This window comes from Carcharodon carcharias, chromosome 22, assembly GCF_017639515.1.
Source record: "Carcharodon carcharias isolate sCarCar2 chromosome 22, sCarCar2.pri, whole genome shotgun sequence".
Classification (NCBI taxonomy): Eukaryota; Metazoa; Chordata; class Chondrichthyes; order Lamniformes; family Lamnidae; genus Carcharodon; species Carcharodon carcharias.
Window position 1 is genome coordinate 64233841 of NC_054488.1, and position 25044 is coordinate 64258884.

Genomic DNA, 25044 nt, shown 5'->3' on the forward strand with positions numbered 1-25044 from the left:
TGAATTACTGAGGGTGAATTACTGGGGCTGGAGGGGTGAATTACTGAGGGTGAATTACTGAGGGTGAATTACTGAGGGTGAATTACTGAGGGTGAATTACTGGGGGTGAATTACTGGGGCTGGAGGGGTGAATTACTGGGGGTGAATTACTGAGGGTGAATTACTGGGGGTGAATTACTGAGGGTGAATTACTGGGGCTGGAGGGGTGAATTACTGAGGGTGAATTACTGGGGGTGAATTACTGGGGCTGGAGGGGTGAATTACTGAGGGTGAATTACTGGGGGTGAATTACTGGGGCTGGAGGGGTGAATTACTGGGGCTGGAGGGGTGAATTACTGAGGGTGAATTACTGAGGGTGAATTACTGGGGGTGAATTACTGGGGCTGGAGGGGTGAATTACTGAGGGTGAATTACTGAGGGTGAATTACTGAGGGTGAATTACTGGGGCTGGAGGGGTGAATTACTGAGGGTGAATTACTGAGGGTGAATTACTGAGGGTGAATTACTGAGGGTGAATTACTGGGGGTGAATTACTGGGGCTGGAGGGGTGAATTACTGGGGGTGAATTACTGAGGGTGAATTACTGGGGCTGGAGGGGTGAATTACTGAGGGTGAATTACTGGGGCTGGAGGGGTGAATTACTGAGGGTGAATTACTGAGGGTGAATTACTGGGGGTGAATTACTGGGGCTGGAGGGGTGAATTACTGAGGGTGAATTACTGGGGGTGAATTACTGGGGCTGGAGGGGTGAATTACTGGGGGTGAATTACTGGGGGTGAATTACTGAGGGTGAATTACTGGGGCTGGAGGGGTGAATTACGAGGGTCAAGGGAGGTTAAAGGGGGTGAATTACCGGGGGTGAGGGGGGGGTTAAAGGGGTGAAAGGGTGTTAAAGGGGTGAAGGGGGGTTGAAGGGGGTCAAGGAGGGGTGAAGGGGGTGAAGTGGGGAGTTTTGGTTATTGTTGAATATTTAATGTATTTGCCAGATTTCGTCATAAAACCTCCAACATTAGTGAGCGGCCATGTCCGGCTCAGAGCATTGTGGGAGACGCTGGCGCCGGGCATTGTGGGAGCGGGTCGCGGAACATTGTGGGTGCCGGTGACGCGGAGCATTGTGGGAGCCGGAGCGCCGGGCATTGTGGGATCGTGTTGGCCGCCGGCGCCATTTTGTGCAGCGCGGGCCCGGGTGAAGATGCTGTCGAACGCGCAGCTGCTGGATGAGCTGATGGGCCGGGACCGCAACCTGGCCCCGGACGAGAAGCGACAGAATGTTCGCTGGGATGATGAGAGCGTGAGTTCCGGGGCCTGGAGTCAGCTCGGGAAGGGACGGGAGCCGCTCACTGCCATCCCGCTGGGGCCTCGGGCTCAGGGCGCTGCAGCCTGCGGCCTATCAGAGCCTCAGTTTCCGGCAGGAAAGACCTTGGGGAAGCTCAGGGAGACTCCCAGTGGAAGAAAGGCATCGCATTAATGTCAGATTGAGGGAGGTCGCAGGAATTGCCCAGTAAATCCCCTTTAACCCGGCCATCCTGCCGCTTACATCAAGTCTCTTTTCAACCCCCTTCCCCGCCCTCTTGCCCCCCTTCCCCGCCCTCTTGCTCCCCCTTCCCCGCCCTCTTGCCCCCCCTTCCCCGCCCTCTTGCCCCCCCTTCCCCGCCCTCTTGCCCCCCCTTCCCCGCCCTCTTGCCCCCCCTTCCCCGCCCTCTTGCCCCCCCTTCCCCGCCCTCTTGCCCCCCTTCCCCGCCCTCTTGCCCCCCTTCCCCGCCCTCTTGCCCCCCTTCCCCGCCCTCTTGCCCCCCCTTCCCCGCCCTCTTGCCCCCCCTTCCCCGCCCTCTTGCCCCCCCTTCCCCGCCCTCTTGCCCCCCCTTCCCCGCCCTCTTGCCCCCCCTTCCCCGCCCTCTTGCCCCCCCTTCCCCGCCCTCTTGCCCCCCTTCCCCGCCCTCTTGCCCCCCCTTCCCCGCCCTCTTGCCCCCCCTTCCCCGCCCTCTTGCCCCCCCTTCCCCGCCCTCTTGCCCCCCCTTCCCCGCCCTCTTGCCCCCCCTTCCCCGCCCTCTTGCCCCCCCTTCCCCGCCCTCTTGCCCCCCCTTCCCCGCCCTCTTGCCCCCCCTTCCCCGCCCTCTTGCCCCCCCTTCCCCACCCTCTTGCCCCCCCTTCCCCGCCCTCTTGCCCCCCCTTCCCCGCCCTCTTGCCCCCCGCCCCCTTGCCCCCCTTCCCCGCCCCCTTGCCCCCCTTCCCCGCCCCCTTGCCCCCCTTCCCCGCCCCCTTGCCCCCCTTCCCCGCCCCCCTTGCCCCCCTTCCCCGCCCTCTTGCCCCCCTTCCCCGCCCTCTTGCCCCCTTCCCCGCCCTCTTGCCCCCCTTCCCCGCCCTCTTGCCCCCCTTCCCCGCCCTCTTGCCCCCCTTCCCCGCCCTCTTGCCCCCCTTCCCCGCCCTCTTGCCCCGCTTCCCCGCCCTCTTGCCCCGCTTCCCCGCCCTCTTGCCCCCCTTCCCCGCCCTCTTGCCCCCCTTCCCCGCCCTCTTGCCCCCCTTCCCCGCCCTCTTGCCCCCCTTCCCCGCCCTCTTGCCCCCCCTTCCCCGCCCTCTTGCCCCCCCTTCCCCGCCCTCTTGCCCCCCCCTTCCCCGCCCTCTTGCCCCCCCTTCCCCGCCCTCTTGCCCCCCCTTCCCCGCCCTCTTGCCCCCCCTTCCCCGCCCTCTTGCCCCCCCTTCCCCGCCCATTTGTCCCCCTTCCCCGCCCGTTTGCCCCCTTCCCCACCCCATCACTGTTCTCCATCATCCTCACTCCCCCAGCACAGTGATCTTAGTTCTTGCTGTTGATGAAAAGTGTCCCCTTTAGGTATTCAGCTCATTTCCCAATGTACAGACCTTGTTCCCCTGAATGTCCTGCAGTTTATCCATCCCACCGCAAGTCTAACCAGAGCAGGACACTAGTTGGTTTCTCATTGTGGAGCACTGTGACCTGTTGACTGGTGGGAAGAATGCTGTGCCAGACCTCAGAATCACAGAATTGTTACGGTGCAGAAGGAGGCCATTTTGCCCATCATGTCTGCACTGGTTTCAGGATCTATAGTGAATGAGACAAATTGATCACCCATCATTGCTCAGGTATATGGAGGTAGATTGCCTCCTGGCTCAGACTCTGCCCCACTGGCTCCACTTGTGCCAAATCTCTGGATGTGATAAGTGGCTTCACTGTGTTTTCACACCAGAGCAATCAATGGATTGTGAGTGGTTAATCATTGATTAGTTTCCAGCCATGGATCTCCCGTCAGCCTTGCTGTACTCAGCAATTTCCATTGGGAATTTCAGTAAAATAAGCTTCCTGATGGAGAACACTCTCACTCATTCATAAAATTCATCTCTATGGATTCAGAAACTTCCTGATGGAGAACGCACTCACTCATTCATAAAATTCATCTCTATGGATTCAGAAACTTCAGTTTCAGTTCTGAATTAGATTTTCTGTGGGGTTTTGAATTGTTACTTTTTTTGCCAAATAGAGCAGCTGCTTGTTTTTTTTCCAAATTTATGTAATCACTGTGAAACCCAAGAGAATTTAGTGTAAATCCACAAAAAAGAGTTGGGGACTTCAAGTTAGTTACTTTTCATTTAAACTGCTTTCAGTGGTGCCTCATCACGTAAGAGAGCAGGGTATGCGAGCACTGTTTATATATATCTCTTGATGTCTTTTGGCCTGGGTGACCCACCTTGAAACTTGGACCAAGGAGTCTAATACGTGCGTGAGTCAAAGGGTGTCATGAAACCCCATGTCACAATGAAAGTGCAGGTTGATCGGGTTGGGATTCTGTTGCCCCGCACAGCGGGTGCACTACTGGCCTGTCTCACCCGCTCTGATGGGGAGCAGGAGCATACATAATAGGACCCGAAAGATCTGTTAAGTTTCTTGGCAAAACCCATTTCAGTAAATAAGTCCCAATCACAGAAAAAAAATGCCAGCAGCAAATTTGAAAGATCCCCAAGTCAGAGCATTAAGTACTTCACTTTCACTCTTCGTATCACCATTGTGACTGACTTTCTCTCTTAAAATTTCTGGTGCTCTTGTATTCTGCTTTTGTTCCTTTGGCTCAGTAATTGAGACATGCTGACTGTCGAGCAATAAAAGTATGTTTGCACAGAGCCGGTCGATGTACTTGCAGATTCTCCCTCTTTCATCTCTATCTCCTGACCTTTATCTCAGGAAGTGGGTGTGGCTGGAGGATATTAGTGTAATGTTATAAAGCTGAATGCCCTGCTATAAATATGTGTCTCGTTAATTGAGGCTTTGAGCAATTTAAAAGGATGGTTGATTGTATGGTTTCAACTTAATTTATTCATGGAATGTGGGTGTTGCTGGCAAAGCCAGTGTTTATTGCCAATCCCTAACTGTCCCCAAGGCTGTGGTGAGTCACTGCCTTGATCTGTTGTGGTGAAGGCGGTTTGTGGTGGTGTTAGGGAGGGAGTTCTGGAATTTTGACCCTGTGACGATACAGGGGCAGCTGTATCATTCCAAGTCAGATGGTGCGTCAGTTACTGGGGAACTTGCAGCTGGACTAGGAGGACTTTAGAAATAATTTATCTGATATTGGGACATGAGAAATTATCTGCCTGCTCCCTTTGTCTTGATGCAGTCTTTGTCTTCAGATACTTAATTTTAATTTAATCCTGAAAAGTGTGAGATGATGCATTTTGGGAGGACCAGCAAGGCAAGGGAGTACACAATGATTGGTCGGACCCTAGGAAGCACAAAGAATCAGAGGGATCTTGATGTGCATATCCATAGATCCTTGAAGGCAGCAGGACAGGTAGGTAAGGGATCAGAATCACAGTGCAGAAGAGGCCCTTTGGCCATTGAGTCTGCATCGACACATGAGAAACACCTGACCTACCTACCTAATCCCATTTACCAGCACTTGCCCCATAGCCTTGAATGTTATGAGGTGCCAACCGCTCATCCAGGTACTTTTTAAAGGGCGTGAGGCAACCTGCCTCCACCACCCTCCCAGGCAGCGCATTCCAGACTGTCACCACCCTCTGGGTAAAAAAGTTTTTCCTCAGATCCCCCCTAAACCTCCTGCCCCTCACTTTGAACTTATGCCCCTTGTGACTGACCCTTCAACTAAGGGGAACAGCTGCTCCCTCATAATCTTGTACGTCTTGATCAGGTCACCCCTCAATCTTCTCTGCTCCAACAAAAACAACCCAAGTCTATCCAACCTCTCTTCATAACTTAAATGTTTCATCCCAGGCAACATCCTGGTGAATCTTCTGCACCCCCTCCAGTGCAATCACATCCTTCCTATAATGTGGCGACCAGAACTGCACACAGTACTCCAGCTGTAGCCTCACCAAGGTTCTCTACAGCTCCAACATGACCTCCCTACTTTTGTAATCTATGCCTCGATTGATAAAGGCAAGTGTCCCATATGCCTTTTTCACCACCCCACTAACATATCCCTCTGCCTTCAGAGATCTATGGACACACAAGCCTAGGTCCCTTTGTTCCTCAGAACTTCCTAGTGCCATGCCGTCTATTGAATACTTCCTTGTCAAATTACTCCTTCGAAAGTGTATCACCTCGCACTTTTCAGGGTTAAATTCCATCTGCCACTTATCTGCCCATTTGACTGTCCCGTCTATATCTTCCTGTAGCCCAAGACATTCAACCTCACTATTACCCACCCAGCCAATCTTTGTGTCATCTGCAAACTTACTAATCCTACTCCCCATATAGCCATCTGTGTGGTTTATATAAATGACAAATAATAGGGGACCCAGCACAGATCCCTGTGGTATGCCACTGGACACTGGCTTCCAGTCACTAAAGCATCCTTCTGTCATCACCCTCTGCCTCCTGCATCTAAGCCAATTTTGAATCCACCTTATCAAATTACCCTGTATCCCATGTGCCTTTGCCTTTATAAGTCTCCCATGTGGGACTTTGTCAAAGGCTTTGCTGAAATCCATATAATCTACATCAACTGCACTACCCTCATTTACACACCTGGTCACTTCCTCAAAAAATTCAATCAAATTTGTTAGGCATGACCTCCCTCTGACAAAGCCATGCTGACTATCCCTGCTTAAACCTTGCCTCTTCAAGTGGAGATAGATTCTCTCCTTCAGAAATTTCTCCAATAGTTTCCCTATCACTAACGTGAGACTCACTGGTCTGTAGTTCCCTGGTTTATCTCTACAACCCTTCTTAAATAGCGGAACCACATTAGCTGTTCTCCAGTCCTCTGGTACCTCCCCTGTGGCCAGCGAGGAATTAAACATTTGGGTCAGAGCCCCTGCGATCTCCTCCCTTGCCTCCCTCAGCAGTCTGGGACACAAATCATCCGCACCTGGATATTTGTCCACTTTTAAGCCTGCCAACACCTCCAATACCTTGTCACTCCCTATATCAATTTGCTTATGAACCTCGGTCTCTCTCCCTGAGTTTGATACCTTCATCCTCATTCTCTTGGGTGAAGATGGACATGAAGTATTCATTCAACGCTCTAGCGATATCCTCTGGCTCCACCCATAGATTGTCCCCTTGGTCCCTTATGGGCCCTACTCTTTCCCTGGTTATCCTCTTCCCATTGATATACTTATAGAATATCTTGGGATTTTCCCCACTTTTACCAGCCAGAGCTTTCTCATATCCCCTCTTTATACTTGCCTTTATTAGTCGAGGTATTGAATACAAGAGCAGGGTGGTTATGTTGGAGCTGTATAAAACGCTAATTAGGCTACAGCTGGAGTACTTTGTGCAGTTCTGGTCGCCACACTATAGAAAGGAGGTGATTGCACTGGAGAGGGTGCAGAGGAGATTCACCTGGGCTGGAGAGTTTCAGCTACGAAGAGAGACTGGATAGGCTGGGGTTGTTTTCCTTAGAGCAGGGAAGGCTGAGGGGGGACCTAATAGAGGGGTACAAAATTATGAGGGGCATAGATAGGAAGAAACTTTTCCCATTAGTGGAGGGGTCAATAACCAGGGGGCATAAATTTAAGATAAGGGGCAGGAGATTGAGGCATTATGAGGAAATTTTTTTTTCACACGAAGTGTGGGGGGCATCTGGAACTCACTGCCTGAGAGGGTGGTAGATGTGAGAACCCTCAACATTTAAGAAGAATTTAGATGAACATTTGAAACACCCCCCTAGCATGCAAGGCTACGGGCCAAGTGCTGGAAAATGGGATTAGAGTAGTTAGGGACTTGGTAGCCAGGGCATACACAATGGGTCGAAGGGCCTCTTTCCATGCTATAAACTCTGACACTATATGTCACAAGCTCTTCGAGAGGTGAATAAGAGGGGGCTCCTCCCTCTTCAATCCTTCTCATCCTGTCCTGAAAGCACTGACCTCTGTGGTGTGGCAAATAACCTCTAGCATTGTGCCAAGTAGCAGTGTGTGAATGCTTTTCTGATTAGTGACTCCCTTGGTTGAGCATTTTTCTGGTCCTAGCTTGTGTTTCCTGGAATAAATAAATGTAATTTCCACCAGGAGCTGATTGAGCAATTGGAATAAGTTAGTCTGTGGGCACAGACCTTGATCACCCAGGACTACGGAGAGCTGGTTAGCTTGAAGACACTATTGGATTTTTAAAAAATTCTTGGACACTTTAGCAACATTCATGGACTGTTGTGTATTTTCTGAGCAGCTTTGGCTGCTGGAGTGAAGAATAACCTGATGGGACTGATTTATTTGGAATGTATTTTGGGATGGGGAATAGTTTGTGAATGTTGTAAAAGAGAATATGTTACTGAAATGTGTCTTGTATTTCCAGGTATGTAAATATTTCTTGTGTGGATTCTGTCCAGCCGAGTTATTCACTAATACACGCTCTGATCTGGGTAAGAATGCTTCATTTTTAGTGACTATTTCACAATCATCCTGTGGTTCAATGTCTTATAGTTACACTGGGGAAATAATCATATGTGGCTTGCCTGTCGTTTAAAACTTGCCAGGAACCTGGTGAGGAGTTGGTGAAGGTGCTGCAGTGGGGACCTGTCCCTGTAGTTAAAGCAGGGGCAACCCTTCCCATTGTCCTTGCTAACTATCCTGTGATTCCTGATTGGTGTGTGTGGTGTTCTCTGAAGATGCGGTAAGGCTTGGAAGTGATTCCCAGCCCCACATGGGAATAGTCTGCTGTATACTGTGGTGGACCAGCATTTGGTGGGAGATGGTGAGGAGTTGCCAGAACCCCAGGAAAAGAGAGAGAAGGGAATCATTGAGTGAAGAGCTGATCCTAGTCAGAATCAGCACCTTCAGGAGAAAGTTTATAAAAATGATGCCATTGTTGTGTAAGATGTATTCACTGATTCAGCTGCTGTTGTGACTGGGCAGCAGTTAATGTATGAATGTGGTTGGTGCCGACGGCTAATGGATTGCTGATCTTAAATGTGGATATCATTGTGCAGTGAGTGTTCAAAACCTGTGGCTTAATATTGTGACTTCTGTGAGAAAGATGAGGAGCTCCCTCTGGTTGTGTATGACATTGTGTCAATTCTGTCAGGATACACAAAAGGTTAAAAAGCAGCTTCACTTTCACAGGAAAGAAATGTTTGTAATTTGATCCAATAATTGTAATCAGGAGTTTGCGAGGGTTTAGAAAGAAGAGTCAAGCATGTGGGGAATTGAGACAGAGTGCAAACGTCAGGAGAAGCAGAGTTAGAGGCCAGGATGTTTAGACCAGGAGCGGCAAACAATTCGGTTCCTGTTTATAGTCCCAGATTCTGTCCTTATTTTAGTTTTCATTATCACTACTTATTCTGCACATTTATAATGGAAATTTCTAATGTCATGCTATAATTACACCCTCTTAAGGGTGGAGTAACAAGTTACAGAGGCTGCTACCTTCAGAAATACAGATGTCAGGTGTCATGGTAGAAATGATTAGGATGTCTGTGCAAGCCTAAGACTTATGTGCTGTTGCAATATCGATAGATCTGTGCACCAGCCATTACCATTCTCTATTCACTCCAGCAGCTGAGATTAATTGTTAAAAGATTTATGTCGCACCAAGTTCTGTTCATCTATCACCCCGATGTTCATTGTCCTACATTGGCAACATCTTGATTTTAAAATTCTCACCCTTGTTTTCAGATCTCTCCATGGCCTACCCCTCACTATCCCTGTAATCTCCTCAAGCCCCACAACCCTCCAAGATATCTGCGGTCTACTTCTGGCCTGTTATGTGTCCCTGATGTTATTGCTCCACCGTTGGCAGCAATGTTTGTTGCTTGCACCCAAGTTCTAGAATTCCCTCCCTACACTTCTCCATCTATTTTGCACTTAAGACCTACTTCTTTGACCAAACTATTGGCCATCTGATCTGTTATCTCCCTATGTGGCTCAGTGTCATATTTAGTTTTATAATGCTTCTATGAAGTGTCTTGTAATGTTTCATCATAGTAAAGGCGCTTTATATGTATAAGTTGTATCATTCCTGTCCATTTGTTTTACCATGTTCTGTACAGCCTCAAACTAATCATACCAATTGAAAATAGGTTAAGGCTCAACATCGAACCAGTCAGCCAGTGAAAATTGAAGAGTGTTTGCTGTTTCATCATTGGGCGCAAGAAATAAAGATTGATTTGTATTTATATAGCACCTTTCACAACCGGTGAAGTACAATTGAAGTGCAGTCAGCTAATTTGTGTACAAGCAGACCTCACAGACAGCATTGTGATAAATGACCACAGTCTGCTTTAGTTCCATAGTGCTTTAGAGTTAATGAAGAATTTTTGAAGTGTAGTCACTGCTGTAATGTAGGAAATATGGCCATCAATTGCGCACAGCAAGCTCCCACAAGCAGTAATGTGGAAATGATCAGAGTCTCTTTCTAGTGCTGGTTGAAGGATAAGGGTTGACCAAGTCTGTTGAGAACTTTGCTGATCGTCTAATCTTTTCATCTGAGAGAACAAACGGCTTTATTTAGTTCTGGTATTTGTTGCACATATGGGATTATTAATGACAACTGACAGACAATAACCAGAGTCTCAGATCTGACAGATCAGTGATGAAGATGTGCTTGGTGCACTCTCACATTGAGCTGTGTAAAGATTCGAGTTAAAAAGCTCCCTGCGTGTGGTGTGTGTGTCCCAGTGATCATGCACTGGTCTGCATTTAAATCTGTGGGGTTTGTGGAGTCATTAATCAATTGCTCATTTAACTTAGCAGATTTGGTCTCAGCATTACAAGTCATAGGATACTGTGGGGAATAAAGATCAAGTGTGGTGGGAGCAGAGCTCCAGTAGCTTCATTCTCTGCATCACTGAAATTGCTGTTTGTTATTATCTGTCTGGTCTGTAGGTAACTTACAGATGAAAATTTATTGCAGGACTCGACTGCAGTAATGTGGCTTCTTGTTTCACTCAAAGATGTTGGGAAGTAGCACCATGCATGTGTTATGAGGACAGAGGTTGGACTCCAATCACCTCAGGACTGTAGAGCATTACAGTACAGGAAAGGGCCATTGAGCCAGGCCTTTGCTAAATTAATTCAGAATAATCCCACTGCCCGATTTTCACTATCATCTTATAATTGCCCTGCTTCAATTGTCTATACACTACCGTTAAGAGGTCCAGTGGACTCTCCCTCACATATACCTAATGGCAAAGCATATAAACTGTGTAAAGAAATTGTTCTGTCTTTTCTCCTCACTTGGGTTTTCATCACTGACTGGCCAACCAACCAGTTTTTTAAACATAACTTGTGTTTGTGTAGCATCTTTAGTAAAATATTGCAAGGCGTTTCACAGGAGCAAGTAAAATCTGACCTCACTACGTGGAGGTAATAAGAATTTGGTCAGAGGTAGGTTTGTGTTAAGCTTGATGATTAAATCTCCTCTTCATCACTGCCCCAGTAGGAACAGTCCTGGTCCCTTGGGTCGCCCCTTATAAATGTATTTTCCATCCATGCCATCTTTCTGGTGAATCTACACTTAACACTCTTCCTGACTGTGCACACAATCTTTAACTGACTGAGGCAAATGTTTTATATAAATTCATCATTGTTTCCTCACACTGAAACTCTTGCTCATAAAACCAAATTGCTATTGACCTTTTTTGGCTTCCTCTACCTCAACTTGTGCTTCTAAGGAATTACGGTTTTGAAACAATCTTTGTTTGGAAGTGATGTTTGAGATAAAGAATGGAGCCACAATCTGGACTTGATGGGTGTTGTGCTGAGTGACCTGTCATGGGACTTGGGGTGAAATGGGGGCTGCTCGTTCATGGCAGATACCATTTGAGATGCTGATTTTTGTTTTTGCTCTTTTAGGTCCCTGTGAAAAGATTCACGATGACAACCTGCGGAAATAGTAAGTTTCTTGTTTACTGGTTTCTGTGACCTCTTCCACTGTTTGGAGCTGCCAAGTGACCTTTTCCACTTCCTCCCACAGTTATGAGAAGAGCTCTCGTTTTATGAAAGTGGGCTATGAGAAAGATTTCCTGCGTTACCTGCAAAATCTGATGGCTGATGTGGAGCGGCGGATCCGTCGAGGTCACGCTCGGTTGGCACTGTCCCAGAACACGACAACAGGAACGGCGGTAAGTGCCAGGGGCTGGGCATTAATTTTCTGAGAACGACAGCTGAACCTTCCCAAATGCTAACCTTAAGCTCAGCTCGATTGTACAGGCCCACAGCTAAGCTTACTTGCTGGGTGTGTGCAATGTGGGTGATTTGTTGAAAGTGAATAACGTTGGGGGGGGATGTGTGTGTAATGGGTGCAGGGAGAGGGGTGGGTGTGGTGGTGGGCACGCTGATGGGTGGCGGGGAGGGGGGTGGGTGCGGTGATGGGTGACGGGGAGGGGGGTGGGTGCGGTGATGGGTGGCGGGGGGGGTGGTGGGTGCGGTGATGGGCGGCGGGGAGGGGGGTGGGCGGCGGGGAGGGGGTGGGTGCGGTGATGGGTGGCGGGGAGGGGGGTGGTGCGGTGATGGGTGGCGGGGAGGGGGGGGTGGGTGCGGTGATGGGGAGGTGGGTGGGTGGCGGGGAGGGGGGTGGGTGCGGTGATGGGTGACGGGGAGGGGGGGGTGGGTGCGGTGATGGGTGACGGGGAGGGGGGTGGGTGCGGTGATGGGTGACGGGGAGGGGGTGGGTGCGGTGATGGGTGACGGGGAGGGGGGTGGGTGCGGTGATGGGTGATGGGGAGGGGGTGGGTGCGGTGATGGGTGACGGGGAGGGGGTGGGTGCGGTGATGGGTGACGGGGAGGGGGTGGGTGCGGTGATGGGTGACGGGGAGGGGGTGGGTGCGGTGATGGGTGACGGGGAGGGGGGTGGGTGCGGTGATGGGTGGTGGGGAGGGGGGTGGGTGGCGGGGAGGGGGGGTGGGTGCAGTGATGGGTGGTGGGGAGGGGGGTGGGTGGCGGGGAGGGGGGGGTGGGTGCAGTGATGGGTGGCAGGGAGGGAGTGGGTGTGGGTGCGGTGATGGGTGGCGGGGAGGGGGGTGGGTGCAGTGATGGGTGGCGGGGAGGGGGTGGGTGCAGTGATGGGTGGCGGGGAGGGGGGTGGGTGCGGTGATGGGTGGCAGGGAGGGAGGGGGGTGAGTGCGGTGATGGGTGGCAGGGAGGGAGTGGGTGTGGGTGCAGTGATGGGTGGCAGGGAGGGAGGGGGGCGGGTGCGGTGATGGGTGGCAGGGAGGGAGGGGGGCGGGTGCGGTGATGGGTGGCGGGGAGGGGGGTGGGTGCAGTGATGGGTGGCGGGGAGGGGGGTGAGTGCAGTGATGGGTGGCAGGGAGGGAGTGGGTGTGGGTGCAGTGATGGGTGGCGGGGAGGGGGGTGGGTGCGGTGATGGGTGGCAGAGAGGGAGGGGGGTGAGTGCGGTGATGGGTGGCGGGGAGGGAGTGGGTGTGGGTGCAGTGATGGGTGGCGGGGAGGGGGGTGGGTGCAGTGATGGGTGGCGGGGAGGGGGGTGGGTGCAGTGATGGGTGGCGGGGAGGGGGGTGAGTGCAGTGATGGGTGGCAGGGAGGGAGTGGGTGTGGGTGCAGTGATGGGTGGCGGGGAGGGGGGTGAGTGCGGTGATGGGTGGCAGGGAGGGAGTGGGTGTGGGTGCAGTGATGGGTGGCAGGGAGGGAGGGGGGCGGGTGCGGTGATGGGTGGCAGGGAGGGAGTGGGTGTGGGTGCGGTGATGGGTGACGGGGAGGGGGGTGGGTGCGGTGATGGGTGGCAGGGAGGGAGTGGGTGTGGGTGCGGTGATGGGTGACGGGGAGGGGGGTGGGTGGCGGGGAGCGGGGGCGGGTGCGGTGATGGGTGGCAGGGAGGGAGTGGGTGTGGGTGTGGTGATGGGTGGCGGGGAGGGGGGTGGGTGGCGGGGAGGGAGTGGGTGTGGGGAGGGGTGGTGGTTTGTTCTGGGTGTGGGTGTAATGTGGAGTTTGTGCTGGCTAGCTGCTGGATTAACAACAGCTGTTTGAGTTGCTCATTTTGTTTCTCTTCTACAGACTGGGGGGCCTGTGAGTAAGAACGAAGAGAAAGGTCAGGTTCTAACAGAGAAAATTGAAGAACTCCTGGAACAGGTAAGGGCTGAGGACATATCTGCTTGGAAAGAGGGTCATTTTTAAGATTTCCAGAACTTTCTTCCTGATGTGTCAGTCCAGCTGTTTGCCAGGAAATTGAACCAGACTTCCTATTGTAATCATCCCTGTCTGGGCAGTCCCAGGTATACTGGCTCTGATATCTGCCAATCACCAGTACCATGCTGGCCCTGAAACTTGACACTGAATAAAGGGAGGAAGCTTTGGGCTGATTTTCCCATCAGACATTGGAAGGTGCCTTGCTGTGATGAAGCCATCGAGATCACAGAGGTTAAGAATAACTGGAAATTTAGCGTGGTCAATATGTGAGACTGGGCTGAGGAGGTTTTCCCAATAGGTTGGGTGTTTTATTGTCCACATGCACCCACGCGTCCGCTTGTTCTGTGTGCGCATGCGTGCATCCACAGTGACTCTGGGTAACAAATCCCATTCCAGAGACTTGAATACAAAAATTCCAGCTGACACTCCAGTGCAGTACTGAAGGAGTGCTGCACTATCAGAGGTGTTGGCTTTCAGATGACTTATTAAAGCAAGGCTCTGCATGCCCCCTCAGGTGGATATAAAAGATCCTATGGCCACTATTTTGAGAAAGAGCTGGGGATTTCTCCTCAGTCATCTGACCAAAATTTAACCCTCAATCAACATCGCAAAAAAGATGATTTGCTGATTATTGCATTGCTGTTTGTGGGATCTTGCTGTTTGCAAATTGGCTGCCACGTTTCCTACATTACAACAGTGACTATGCTTCAAAGCACTTCGTTGGCTGTAAAACACTTGAGGCATTCTGAGAAGATGAAAGGCGCTATAACAGTGCAATTTCTATTTTGTTTTCAGATTGAGGAACTGGGTTCTGAGGGGAAGGTGGAAGAGGCCCAGGGAATGATGAAACTTGTCGAACAACTGAAAGATGAGCGAGAGCAGCTGCGATCTGCCAGCTCGGTGAGTCTTAATAGGCTTTGACTTTTCTTATTTCACGTGGTTAGAAGCGTCTATCTATATGTTTCTTTTAAATGATTCTGCAGACCATTGAGAGCTTTGCGGCCCAGGAGAAGCAGATGGAGGTGTGTGAAGTATGCGGTGCCTTCCTCATTGTGGGAGATGCACAGTCCAGGGTTGATGACCACTTAATGGGGAAGCAGCACATGGGATACGCGAAGATCAAAGCAACAGTGGAGGAACTGAAGGTTAGTGCAGAGCTTATGTCCCAGTGGCACCGAGCTCAGGTTAGACCCCATCTGGAGTAACTACGTTTAGTTCTGGGCACTGCACCTCAGGAAGGATAAATTGGTCTTAGGGACGCTGATTCACCTGAATAATAACAGGGCTAGAAGGATTTAACCATGAAGTTGCAGAGATTAGACTGCAAGGCCAGCATTTAATCCCCATCCTTGCTCTTGAGAATGTCGTGGTGAACTGCCACTTTAATGGAGATATGGTTCCAAGTCAGGATGGTGTGTGGCTTGGAAGGGAACTTGTAGATGGTGGTGTTCCCATGTATCTGCTGCTCTTGTTTTTCTCAGTGGTAGAGACCACGGGTTTAGAAGGTGCTGTTGAAGGAGGTTCGGTAGGTTGCTTAAGTGCATTGTGTAGATGGAACACACTGTTGCCACTGTGAAGGATTGAATGTCTAAGGTGGTGGATGCACTGCCAATCAAGCGGGGCTGCTTTGTCCTGGATGATGTTGAGCTTCTTGAGTGTTGTGGGAGGCAAGTGGGGAGACTTCCATCACACTCCTGACTTGTTCCTTGTAGATGGTGGACAGGCTTTGGGGAGTCAGGAGGTGAGTTACTCACTGTAGGATTCCTAGCCTCTGACCTGCAGTTCAGTTTCTGGTCAATGGTAACTCCCAGGATGTTGATAGTGGGGGATTCAGTGACGGTAATGCCATTGAATGTCATAGGGTGATGGTTAGATTCTCTCTTCTTAGAGATGGTCATTGCCTGACATTTAAGTGGCAAATAACATTCACGCCACACATCAGCCCAAACCTGAATGTTGTCTAGGTCTTGCTGCGTATGGACATGGACTGCTTCAGTATCTGAGGAGTTGTAAATGAAATGAAGCATTGTGAGAGAGAAAAACAGAGTTAACGTTTCGTGTCCATATGACTCTTCAGAGCTCTGAAGAAGAGTCATACGGACTCGACATGTTAATTCTGTTTTGCTCACCACAGATGCTATTAGACCTGAGTTTTTCCAGCATTTTCTGTTTTTGTTTCAGATTTCCAACAACTGCAGCATTTTGCTTTTATCTAAGCATTGAGATGCAGGTCTGTGGCCCTGGGTATTTAGTGTTTTATTTCTGTCCAGGAGAAGGTTCGGAAGAAGACCGAAGAGCCAGAACGTGATGACAAATTAAAACGTGAAAGAGAAGAAAGGGAGCTGGAACGAGAGCGAGAGCGGGAGGAGCGAGAGAAGAAACGGCGGCGGGAAGAGGAAGAGAAGGAGCGGGAGCGAGAGGCGCGGCGGAGGAGGAGCCACTCGCGGAGCCGGCATTCCCATTCCAGTCGGACGTCCGACAGGAGGCGAAGCAGGTCGCGAGAGCGCAGGCGGTCACGCAGTAAGGAACGGGAAAAGAAACGGAGCAGGTATGGAATTGTAGCCCTAGGGGACAGCTTAGAATTATTAAAAAATTACAGTGAACAGAAATTGGCCCCTCAGCTCAATTGCTGCACGCCATTGTTAATGGCCCCACAAACCCCCTCTCTCAATTCATCTCCTTGTGTTTTTACATAGTCTCCCCACAAATGCATTTATGATATTTGCCCCAGCCACTCCTTGTGGTATTGCATTCTATTGTAGCACTAACTGAAGTCCTCATAACTGAGTGATGGGAAGCTGTAGCCTGCGTTTCTCGCTCCCTGAAGGTGGTAGTTCACATGGTTGTGTGCCGCAATTATTCTGCAGTGTCGTCTCCAAATGCCCTTGCTTGACATGTGAGCCTAAATAAGCAGCAAGTGCCTGTTGTTTAACCTTGGGTGCTATTGCATCCGTTCTTGCCTCTGCTTGGCATTGCACTCATAAGCAGGAGCTATTGACCAACCAGGATGTTTAGTGTTGTCTTTATGGAGCATCTGTGTGCCATGTAACTCCAGTTTTCAGCAGCTTGTATCCAGTCATGCAGTTACTGGTGAACAGCGTTCCCTCTAAGGCCAGGCAAAGTCAATCAAGTACCACGCACATCCTGATGGTTAAATGCCCACGAACAAAGAAAAGGTAGACTCCCCGTGACAGGAACTTAATGGATGAGAGTCATTCCTTTGTGTCAGTTCATAGAGCCCAAAAGCTATGTCAGCACTTGTCTTTTCTGCCGCCTGCTCACTGCTTCCCTCCACAGCCCACCAAATCTAAGCTCTTCTCACTCTCCTGCATCCTTTCTCACAGCAGTGGTTCTGGAGAGGGAAGCAGTGAGCAGGCGGGCTGGGGAAAAGAACGGTGAGCGGGAGGGAAGATGAAAGAATTAAAGACTTATGGGCCAGTTAATATCACTAATGTAATCATTCTATTACAGCTGGTTTTGTGGAATTCTAAAAGGAAGATTGATCCCAAAGACATTTGACACATTAAAAGCACATGGGCATTTCGAGGGAGTTTGTGAAAAGTTTTGGATTCTTAACTCAGATCTTCAAATAATAATGCAGAGGTTCTTGAGGTTATGGGACATTTTAAACTGTGTATACTTCCAAATGCTATCTCTCTCCAATTCACTTTTGTATGCATTGAGAGAGAGTTTATTTAAAAATGATGAACTAGTATATTATTTCACAATTGCAATTTGTAATTGGTCTTATCTCCTCCGTGTTAATTTTTATTGGATAATTGCTCCCTATGAAACAGCTTGGGACATTTAACTGGTGCTATATAAATACAAGTTGCTGTTGTTTCATGTTGAGATTATTAGCTCTTGCTCCATTCTTGGATCAGTTTTATTGGTTCTGTTAGATCTGTTAAGTGTTGTATCGTTTTTCAAGTGTGTACTGCAATTTTGATTTTTAAAAGGGGTGAGGATTGCCGAAGCAGAGACCGGTCTGAGAGGAGCAGGGACCGATTGGAAAGGAAACACAGGTCCCGGAGTCGAGATCAGCGCAGGTCACGAAGTCGGGATGTCAGGTCACACAAGCACAGAAGCAGGAGCAGGGAAAAAGAGAGGAGGTCAAAGGACAAAGGTACAGAGATGTGGGATCTGCTTGGCTGTGGTTTTTTTTGGTGTTGTATATACAACAGCTTCTTGGCTGCTTCAGTGATTTCTTACACTCGTATTGCCTGAGCCTTCTCTCTCTGCATGGAGCCTGTTATGTTGGGGTGTTTTGTGCTGCTACAGAGCTGGAGCTGTTGTTTACAAACTAAATCTGCAGCAGCAGTGTTTCCACACGCATTACTGAATAACCCAGGCTGTGTGAGAATGACCTGTGTATCTGGCAGACTCCTAGTCCCAACCGTGGTCTCTACTGGAACAGACAATCTTGGTGCCTCCTCCTTCCCACATTAAATATCAAAGCTGCTTAGTCCTGATATGACAATAGTCCCCCTCTTACCAAAGACGAGCATACTCTGGCCAACTGGCCTATGAGCACGTTCTCGACTCCAAATACTTACCCCAATCCCCTAGTTACACTGAAAGGCAGTGATTGGCAATTGGGGAAACTCACTGTGAATCAATGTGCTGTGAATTGACCGTTTCTTTCACAATTAACATTGATTCCTGAAAGAGGCCTAGAGTAAGTCTGAATCATTCTGAAGCTGTTAACCTTCACTGCAATACAGAACCTTTCCAGCAGCTGCTGCAGCTCTGTTGTTCTTTAATGACTGAGTTCAGTACTAAATTTGGGGCGCTGTCTGCCATTTGCTCTGCATCTCTCATTCATTCATCCTGGCACGTTGGCAACTGAAAGTTGTCCAGTTAAGCTTTCTGGCAGAGTGAGAGTATATCAGACAAAGACCTTGTTGGGCTGAGCTGAGCTGCGATGCTTCCCACGAGAGGACAGCCTGCATCCTCCAAGGTCACTGTTGATGAAGGAGCACTGATATCTGTGGAGCACATTCCTCAGCAGAACAAGAGGAAACTGGAGGAAAACTCCTAAAATACTCTCAAAGGAGAGTTATTCAAATGGGTGGCTGAAGCTGTAACTTTGTCAAGTCACAGCCTAGAGTAATTGTAGTTTAAAAGCTGAGTCATAAAATAATAGACTGATACAGCAAAAAATGATGCCAGTCATTCCATTGTGCCTTTGTTGGCTCTGACAGATTTATCCCATCAGTCCCACTCCCCCTGCTCTTTCCCCACAGATCTGCAAACTACTTCCCTCCAAGTATTTACCAGTTCTCTTTTGAAAGCTATGATTGAATTTGCTTCCACCGCCCTTTCAGGCACCACATTCCAGATCACAACTCAGATGTGTTTAAAAAATCATTTTCCTCATCTCTGGTTCTTTTGCCCATTACCTTAAATTTGTGTCCCCTGGTTACTGAGCCTCCTGCCACCTCCACTTCACCTTTATCTATTCGAAGGCGAACAGTCCCATCTTCTCCAGTCAGTCTATGTTGACACTTGTCTGTATTGCAGAAAGGAGAGACTCTGATGAAATGATGAAAAGCAGTCGGAAGCCCAGTCAGACAGACAGAGTGAGTGCAGAGGCTCGGGCAGATCCCATGGAGGTGGACACCACTAAAAGCGAGGTCAATGGGAGAGACGAAGACCTAAAATCTGAAGGTGACACTCAGTCCAATTAAAACTGATCTGATTTGACCTCAGATCAGACCAAGGTAAGTGTGGCTTTTGCATTCCTCAGTTAGGGTTTGCCCTTTGTTTTTGTTTGGTTCGCTTTAGCAGTGCAGTGTAAGTATTGCAACAGAGAAGATGGAGACCTACAAAAGCACGCGAAGGTATACTTATAAAACGGCGAGCGACGACGACAGACTAGTCTTGACAGTAAGAGAGACAAAATATGCATCTGGGAGACACTAGGTACTTTACTTTACCTCTGCATATTATATATAATGTACTGAAACCTGGTCCTCATTTCTGTTCCTTTGTGGATCTAGTGAATGGCAATGAATGGGTTTGTGTTTTAAAAGTAACTTTAAGAAAACTGTGAATTTTTGGGGAATTGATTGGACTGTGTGGGGTTGGTTGGTTGTTGTGAACTGTTATCAGTTGATAAGTTTAGAATTCATTAACTAGGTGGAGAATGGTTTTTTCCTGTTTCTGTGACTGCATCTAAGGCATATTTGAAAAGATTTTTTTTAGTTTTAACAAATCTCTGTTAATGTCACGGATGTTGTAGATTTTTTGTTTTTTTTTTGTTTTTTTTTTTAAAAACTGCCTTGCACTCTAATGGAGTCTTTCTGTAACTCGAGCCAGTAGCTTGGATTGATGGAAGTGTAGGGTTTATGACTAAGTGAACCTGAGAACCATATCTCACACTGCGCTGGTCTTGTGAGCCGCCCATGAAAGCAAATTAAAAATCAAGGAATCAGTGAATGAATTGCAGGTACTCATGCCAGGTACACTCCTTTCTCTACACACCTCCGTGTTTGAATGCTTTTGCCTGTTTTTTAAAAATAAATCTTTATCTTTTTTAAAGCTTGCTATTTCATATTGTATTTGCTGATCATGTTTAACACAGGATTTAAGTATTCGTTTCCTGTCACCGTAATTTTTTTTTTGAAATTGTGGAATTGTTTCTGTGCAGATGTGTTACAGAATTCTCTTCAAACTACAGGGGATGGAAGGGAATTTTCAAGAATTAACTTTACTTTTCACATAAATTTAAAACAAACCAAAAGCTGTAGCAGCCTCCTGTTTCCGTGCAGTACATTACAGGCCCTAGCACAGAGGTACGACTTGCGAGTTCTTTGCCCCTCCGTCCTCCTTCCTTGCCCTCCCATCCCATGTCCAGTGAGCTCTTGACCGATGGTGCCCTGCCATGGCTGATGAAATTGTTTTTGTTAATTATTAAATTTAAAAAAAAAAGATTTAAATGACAGTGACTTTGGTTACAACTGAGAAAAGGAATTGTCAATATTAATTCTTTGCTTGTGACCAGCTTCTTCCTGATGGTGGGTCAACTAAAGTTTATTGTAAATCTGTGAGGCTTTTGAAGTAGCAGCTTGAAAACGTGAACATTGTAATTCACCAGGTGTTTATAGCACACATGCATAGTGACAGGTCAGTACCCCACCCTACCAGGTGAGTCCACTTATTAGCAGCCCTGGTTACTGTCGAACACAGCACCCTCTCTATATCCATTTGATCTAGTGGAAGTGCTTTAACCTGTTTGATTTCATCCTTCTCCAATACCAGTTCTACCTCCCATTACACCCTCCAGTTAATAAATGAGCCCAGTGTCCTGGTTTCATTAGTCTTCCTGGTAACCCTGTTACAGCTGTTGAGCCCCCTCCATAAAGAAACATTTCTTGCCACCTACCTAACTCACTACCTGGCCCCCTCCTATATCTGATAATGTTGCACATTGACTTTCTCTGTCTCGTAAAGTATCTTCCCCGGTTTTGCAGTTCTTCAGTTTTTAAAAAAAAGCTGCTGATCCCCAGCCTATGAATTCCGTTCTCTCTCTGGGCTTTTCCTTTCTTGCACTCACCTATCCAGGGACAGAGAGATCTGGGGTATATATGTGAAAAATCATTGAAGGTGGTTAAAAAGGATCTTGAGCTTTATAAATAGGAGGATAGAATACGAAAGAAAGGGGGTTATGGTGAACCTTAATGACACACTGGTCTGGCCCCAACTCGAATATTGTGTCCAATTCTGGGCAGCAGACTTAAAAGATGTGAAGACATTAGAGAGGTTGCAGAAAAGATTCACTGGAATGGTTCCAGAGTTGAGGGTATGTGGATAGATTGGAGAAGCTGGGTTTGTTCTCCATAAGGAAGAGAAGCTTGAGCAGATTTGATAGAGGTTCAAAATCATGAAGGGTCCAGACAGTAGATAAATACTTGGAGAAAAAAGAATTGCAGGACCATAGGGAAATGGTGCAGCAGTTACACTAGCTAGATTGCAGTTTCAGAGAGCTGACCTGGACTCAATGGATCGAATGGCCTCCTGTGCTGTAACCATTCTGTGTACATCACCCCTAGGCAGCACACGCTGTACGTGTGGTGACATTGCAGCACTGTGCTGCTTCGCAATGACTGCAGAGGGACTCCAACTCAATCCCTTGAACAAAGATCATCCTTTATAGGAGACCTGCAGGGAAGTGCAAGTTGTAGCAGTAAAGCTCGCCTATAATGCTCAGCATAATTCATCAATGAATCATGAGCTCTAATCTTAACTTTTGGGATTCCTGCACCACCCTATTAAAAATAGACAGCCTGTGATATCAGTGATAACGTCACCAAGCTGAGTCACAAATTTCTCCCCTCCCTCCTCAGTCTTTCCTCCTGCATGAGTCTGCTTAGACCCACCCACTCACTCATGTACGTCATATCTTCAAGCTCTTTAACTGCCTAGGAACATTCTATTTTCAGAACATTAGCAATGCAAGTTGTTGTTTAGCCTCTACTCCTTTTGTGTTGATGTTAAAATTCGATTCAGAACTATCCTCTCATCCTCCTGAGAACAGCCTTAACTCAGCGTTAGGGCCAGCTAGCCCCACTCTGGCTGGGCGTTAGCGCCAGCTAGCCCCACTCTGGCTGGGCGTTAGGGCCAGCTAGCCCCACTCTGGCTGGGCGTTAGGGCCAGCTAGCCCCACTCTGGCTGGGCGTAAGGGCCAGCTAGCCCCACTCTGGCTGGGTGCTAGGGCCAGCTAGCCCCACTCTGGCTGGGTGCTAGGGCCAGCTAGCCCCACTCTGGCTGGGCGTTAGAGCCAGCTAGCCCCACTCTGGCTGGGCGTTAGAGCCAGCTAGCCCCACTCTGGCTGGGCACTAGGGCCAGCTAGCCCCACTCTGGCTGGGCGCGAGGGCCAGCTAGCCCCACTCTGGCTGGGCGCGAGGGCCAGCTAGCCCCACTCTGGCTGGGCGCGAGGGCCAGCTAGCCCCACTCTGGCTGGGCGCGAGGGCCAGCTAGCCCCACTCTGGCTGGGCGCTAGGGCCAGCTAGCCCCACTCTGGCTGGGCGCTAGGGCCAGCTAGCCCCACTCTGGCTGGGCGCTAGGGCCAGCTAGCCCCACTCTGGCTGGGCGCTAGGGCCAGCTAGCCCCACTCTGGCTGTGCGTTAGAGCCAGCTAGCCCCACTCTGGCTGGGCGTTAGAGCCAGCTAGCCCCACTCTGGCTGGGCGCTAGAGCCAGCTAGCCCCACTCTGGCTGGGCGCTAGAGCCAGCTAGCCCCACTCTGGCTGGGCGCTAGGGCCAGCTAGCCCCACTCTGGCTGGGCGCTAGGGCCAGCTAGCCCCACTCTGGCTGGGCGCTAGGGCCAGCTAGCCCCACTCTGGCTGGGCGCTAGGGCCAGCTAGCCCCACTCTGGCTGGGCGCTAGGGCCAGCTAGCCCCACTCTGGCTGGGCGCTAGGGCCAGCTAGCCCCACTCTGGCTGGGCGCTAGGGCCAGCTAGCCCCACTCTGGCTGGGCGCTAGGGCCAGCTAGCCCCACTCTGGCTGGGCGCTAGGGCCAGCTAGCTCCACTCTGGCTGGGCGCTAGGGCCAGCTAGCCCCACTCTGGCTGGGCGCTAGGGCCAGCTAGCCCCACTCTGGCTGGGCGCTAGGGCCAGCTAGCTCCACTCTGGCTGGGCGCTAGGGCCAGCTAGCCCCACTCTGGCCCAGAGTGCACACTCCTGTTTTGTTGAAAGCAAAGCAGTGACTGTTAATCATTTGGACATCTTGAGGTTGTATCGGGCAGGTGACCATAATTGTGATTTCACAGGTGATTCTCATTTTAATGATAAATTTGATTATAAATAATTTGGGAAAGTGGAATTATCCTTTGTGATTTTTGTTTTGCAATATGGACCCAGTAACTCCTGTAGATTCCCCAATGCGGACAGCACTTTGTTTGAACAGATATTTAACAAGTCACAGGGGAGGGAGGAAAGTTCTTGTAATAATCAATTAACAAATATGGTTTTCTTTACCGTTCAGCAGGAACAGTTCAGGATTGATAAAAGGGGTTTGAGGTTTTCAATGATGTCAATGGGACATAGGGAAATGAATTACTCCTTTAAAATGGAGGAATCAACACGTGTTTAGGGTGGGGAATCCACGATCGAAATTGAATCCAGGGAAGGTGGGAGGAATCCATAATGTCTTTGAATTCCGGCTTGATGGACCAAGTGACTGTTTCTCACTCCACACTTCTTAATTCGCATGTTGCCTTTACGTATCCACAAGGGATGGTGTTTAGTAGTTGTAAACGAGCGAAGCATTCTTTAAAGCGAAAATTAAACTGAGGCTGCTGAAGAAGTTGCAATTAAGCATTAACTAGTTTGCTCAAGGCAACAGTGCACATCAAGGAGAGCTTTCCAGTAAAGAATTAATATTGACCAACTGGAAGGTAAAATGTTTTTATGAAATGTAAAGTCACTGCCCTTGACCCTTTTTATGTTGTGTGATAAATCGGTTGACAACTCTGTATGCTGTCTGTCATTACAGATGGGGAGATTACAGTAAATCACTACTTAAGGATACAGTAGAGGTGGGCTGTTTACACTCTGAGAAAGGGTTTCCTTTTCTAGGTTAGAGCTGTAGCCAGTCGTTAGCAGAAACCCCAGAAGACAAGTGCTCTCTGTAGGGCAGTAGGAAGTCTTCAAGAGGTACTTTCCTTTTGCCTTTTTCTTAAAAAGAAAATAAATGGCTGTGTATGTAATGGTGAGCAAGTTTGTGCATTCATTTACACTGATACTAATTGCATGTTGTCGAATGTTTAATTTCTATAGGCATGGCCATTTTGAAGATGTCAAGGAATCCCAGTGAAGATTTGACTGCCCAACCTGAAGTCTCTGCCCAGTTAAAACAAGGTGAAAGAAAACAGTAGTGGTGTAGGGAGAGGGAGAGAGAGAGTGAGAGGAATTGTAATTTTTAAGCAAAAAAAAAAATACAAATTCATTTCAGGACTTTTATGTATGATTAGCTGCCCAGAGGAGTTCCCATTTCTTGTGCTTGCAATACTCTTTTTCACTAACAGTGAACTCGAGTCCTGTTTTTTTCACAAGTGTGTCAGACTAAAGTGAGCAGTGCCCGAACCATGTGACCTGCAAATGTGTACCCGAAGGTTTTCCTTGACGTTTAAATTTCGTAGCAAACTGCTATCTGTAAATACACAGGCCGCTAAGTTGTATAGAGCTGTTTTGATTAAGAGGCTGATTTTTACCATTGCTCCTGTGGCCACAATCTTTTTTTTTTTGGTTTTTGTAGTGCTAGGCTGCCTGCCTCTTTCTTGGTTTCCCATCCAGCCGCGAGGACAAGTGTTGAGAATTTTTCCCTGCCCTGCTGTTCCTGTATTTTGAAAATGGTTGCTGTAATTTGCAAATTTTAGTGTTGAGTATGAATAAATCTTTTTTTCAGTAAATTTTCCACTTTGCCTTGTATTTAATTTATTTTTTGGTTCAAGCGTTTTCAAGTGCAGGGGAGGGACTCTGGGCTCTGCTCTACAG

General features: G+C 48.9%; 1 protein-coding gene across 7 annotated transcripts; it reads left to right on the top strand.

Annotated features, from left to right (window-relative positions):
* The first annotated feature begins 1144 nt into the window (after positions 1–1144).
* Positions 1145–24959, top strand: luc7l3 (LUC7-like 3 pre-mRNA splicing factor). 7 transcript variants are annotated; one of them, XR_005946591.1, is made up of 13 exons: positions 1145–1291; positions 7763–7829; positions 11260–11299; positions 11381–11528; positions 13417–13491; positions 14344–14448; positions 14532–14693; positions 15819–16096; positions 17508–17674; positions 19072–19271; positions 24127–24204; positions 24328–24408; positions 24806–24959. XR_005946591.1 is itself a non-coding variant. In XM_041216951.1 (11 exons), exons 1-10 carry the CDS (start codon positions 1193–1195, stop codon positions 19236–19238), a joined length of 1308 nt encoding a protein of 435 aa, XP_041072885.1. In that variant the 5' UTR covers positions 1145–1192; the 3' UTR covers positions 19239–19271; positions 24127–24959. The 7 variants fall into 7 exon arrangements, 3 of the variants coding, with proteins under 3 accessions (XP_041072885.1, XP_041072884.1, XP_041072886.1); XR_005946589.1 differs by having other exon boundaries at positions 24127–24408; XR_005946590.1 differs by having other exon boundaries at positions 24328–24959.
* Positions 24960–25044: the final 85 nt, after the last annotated feature.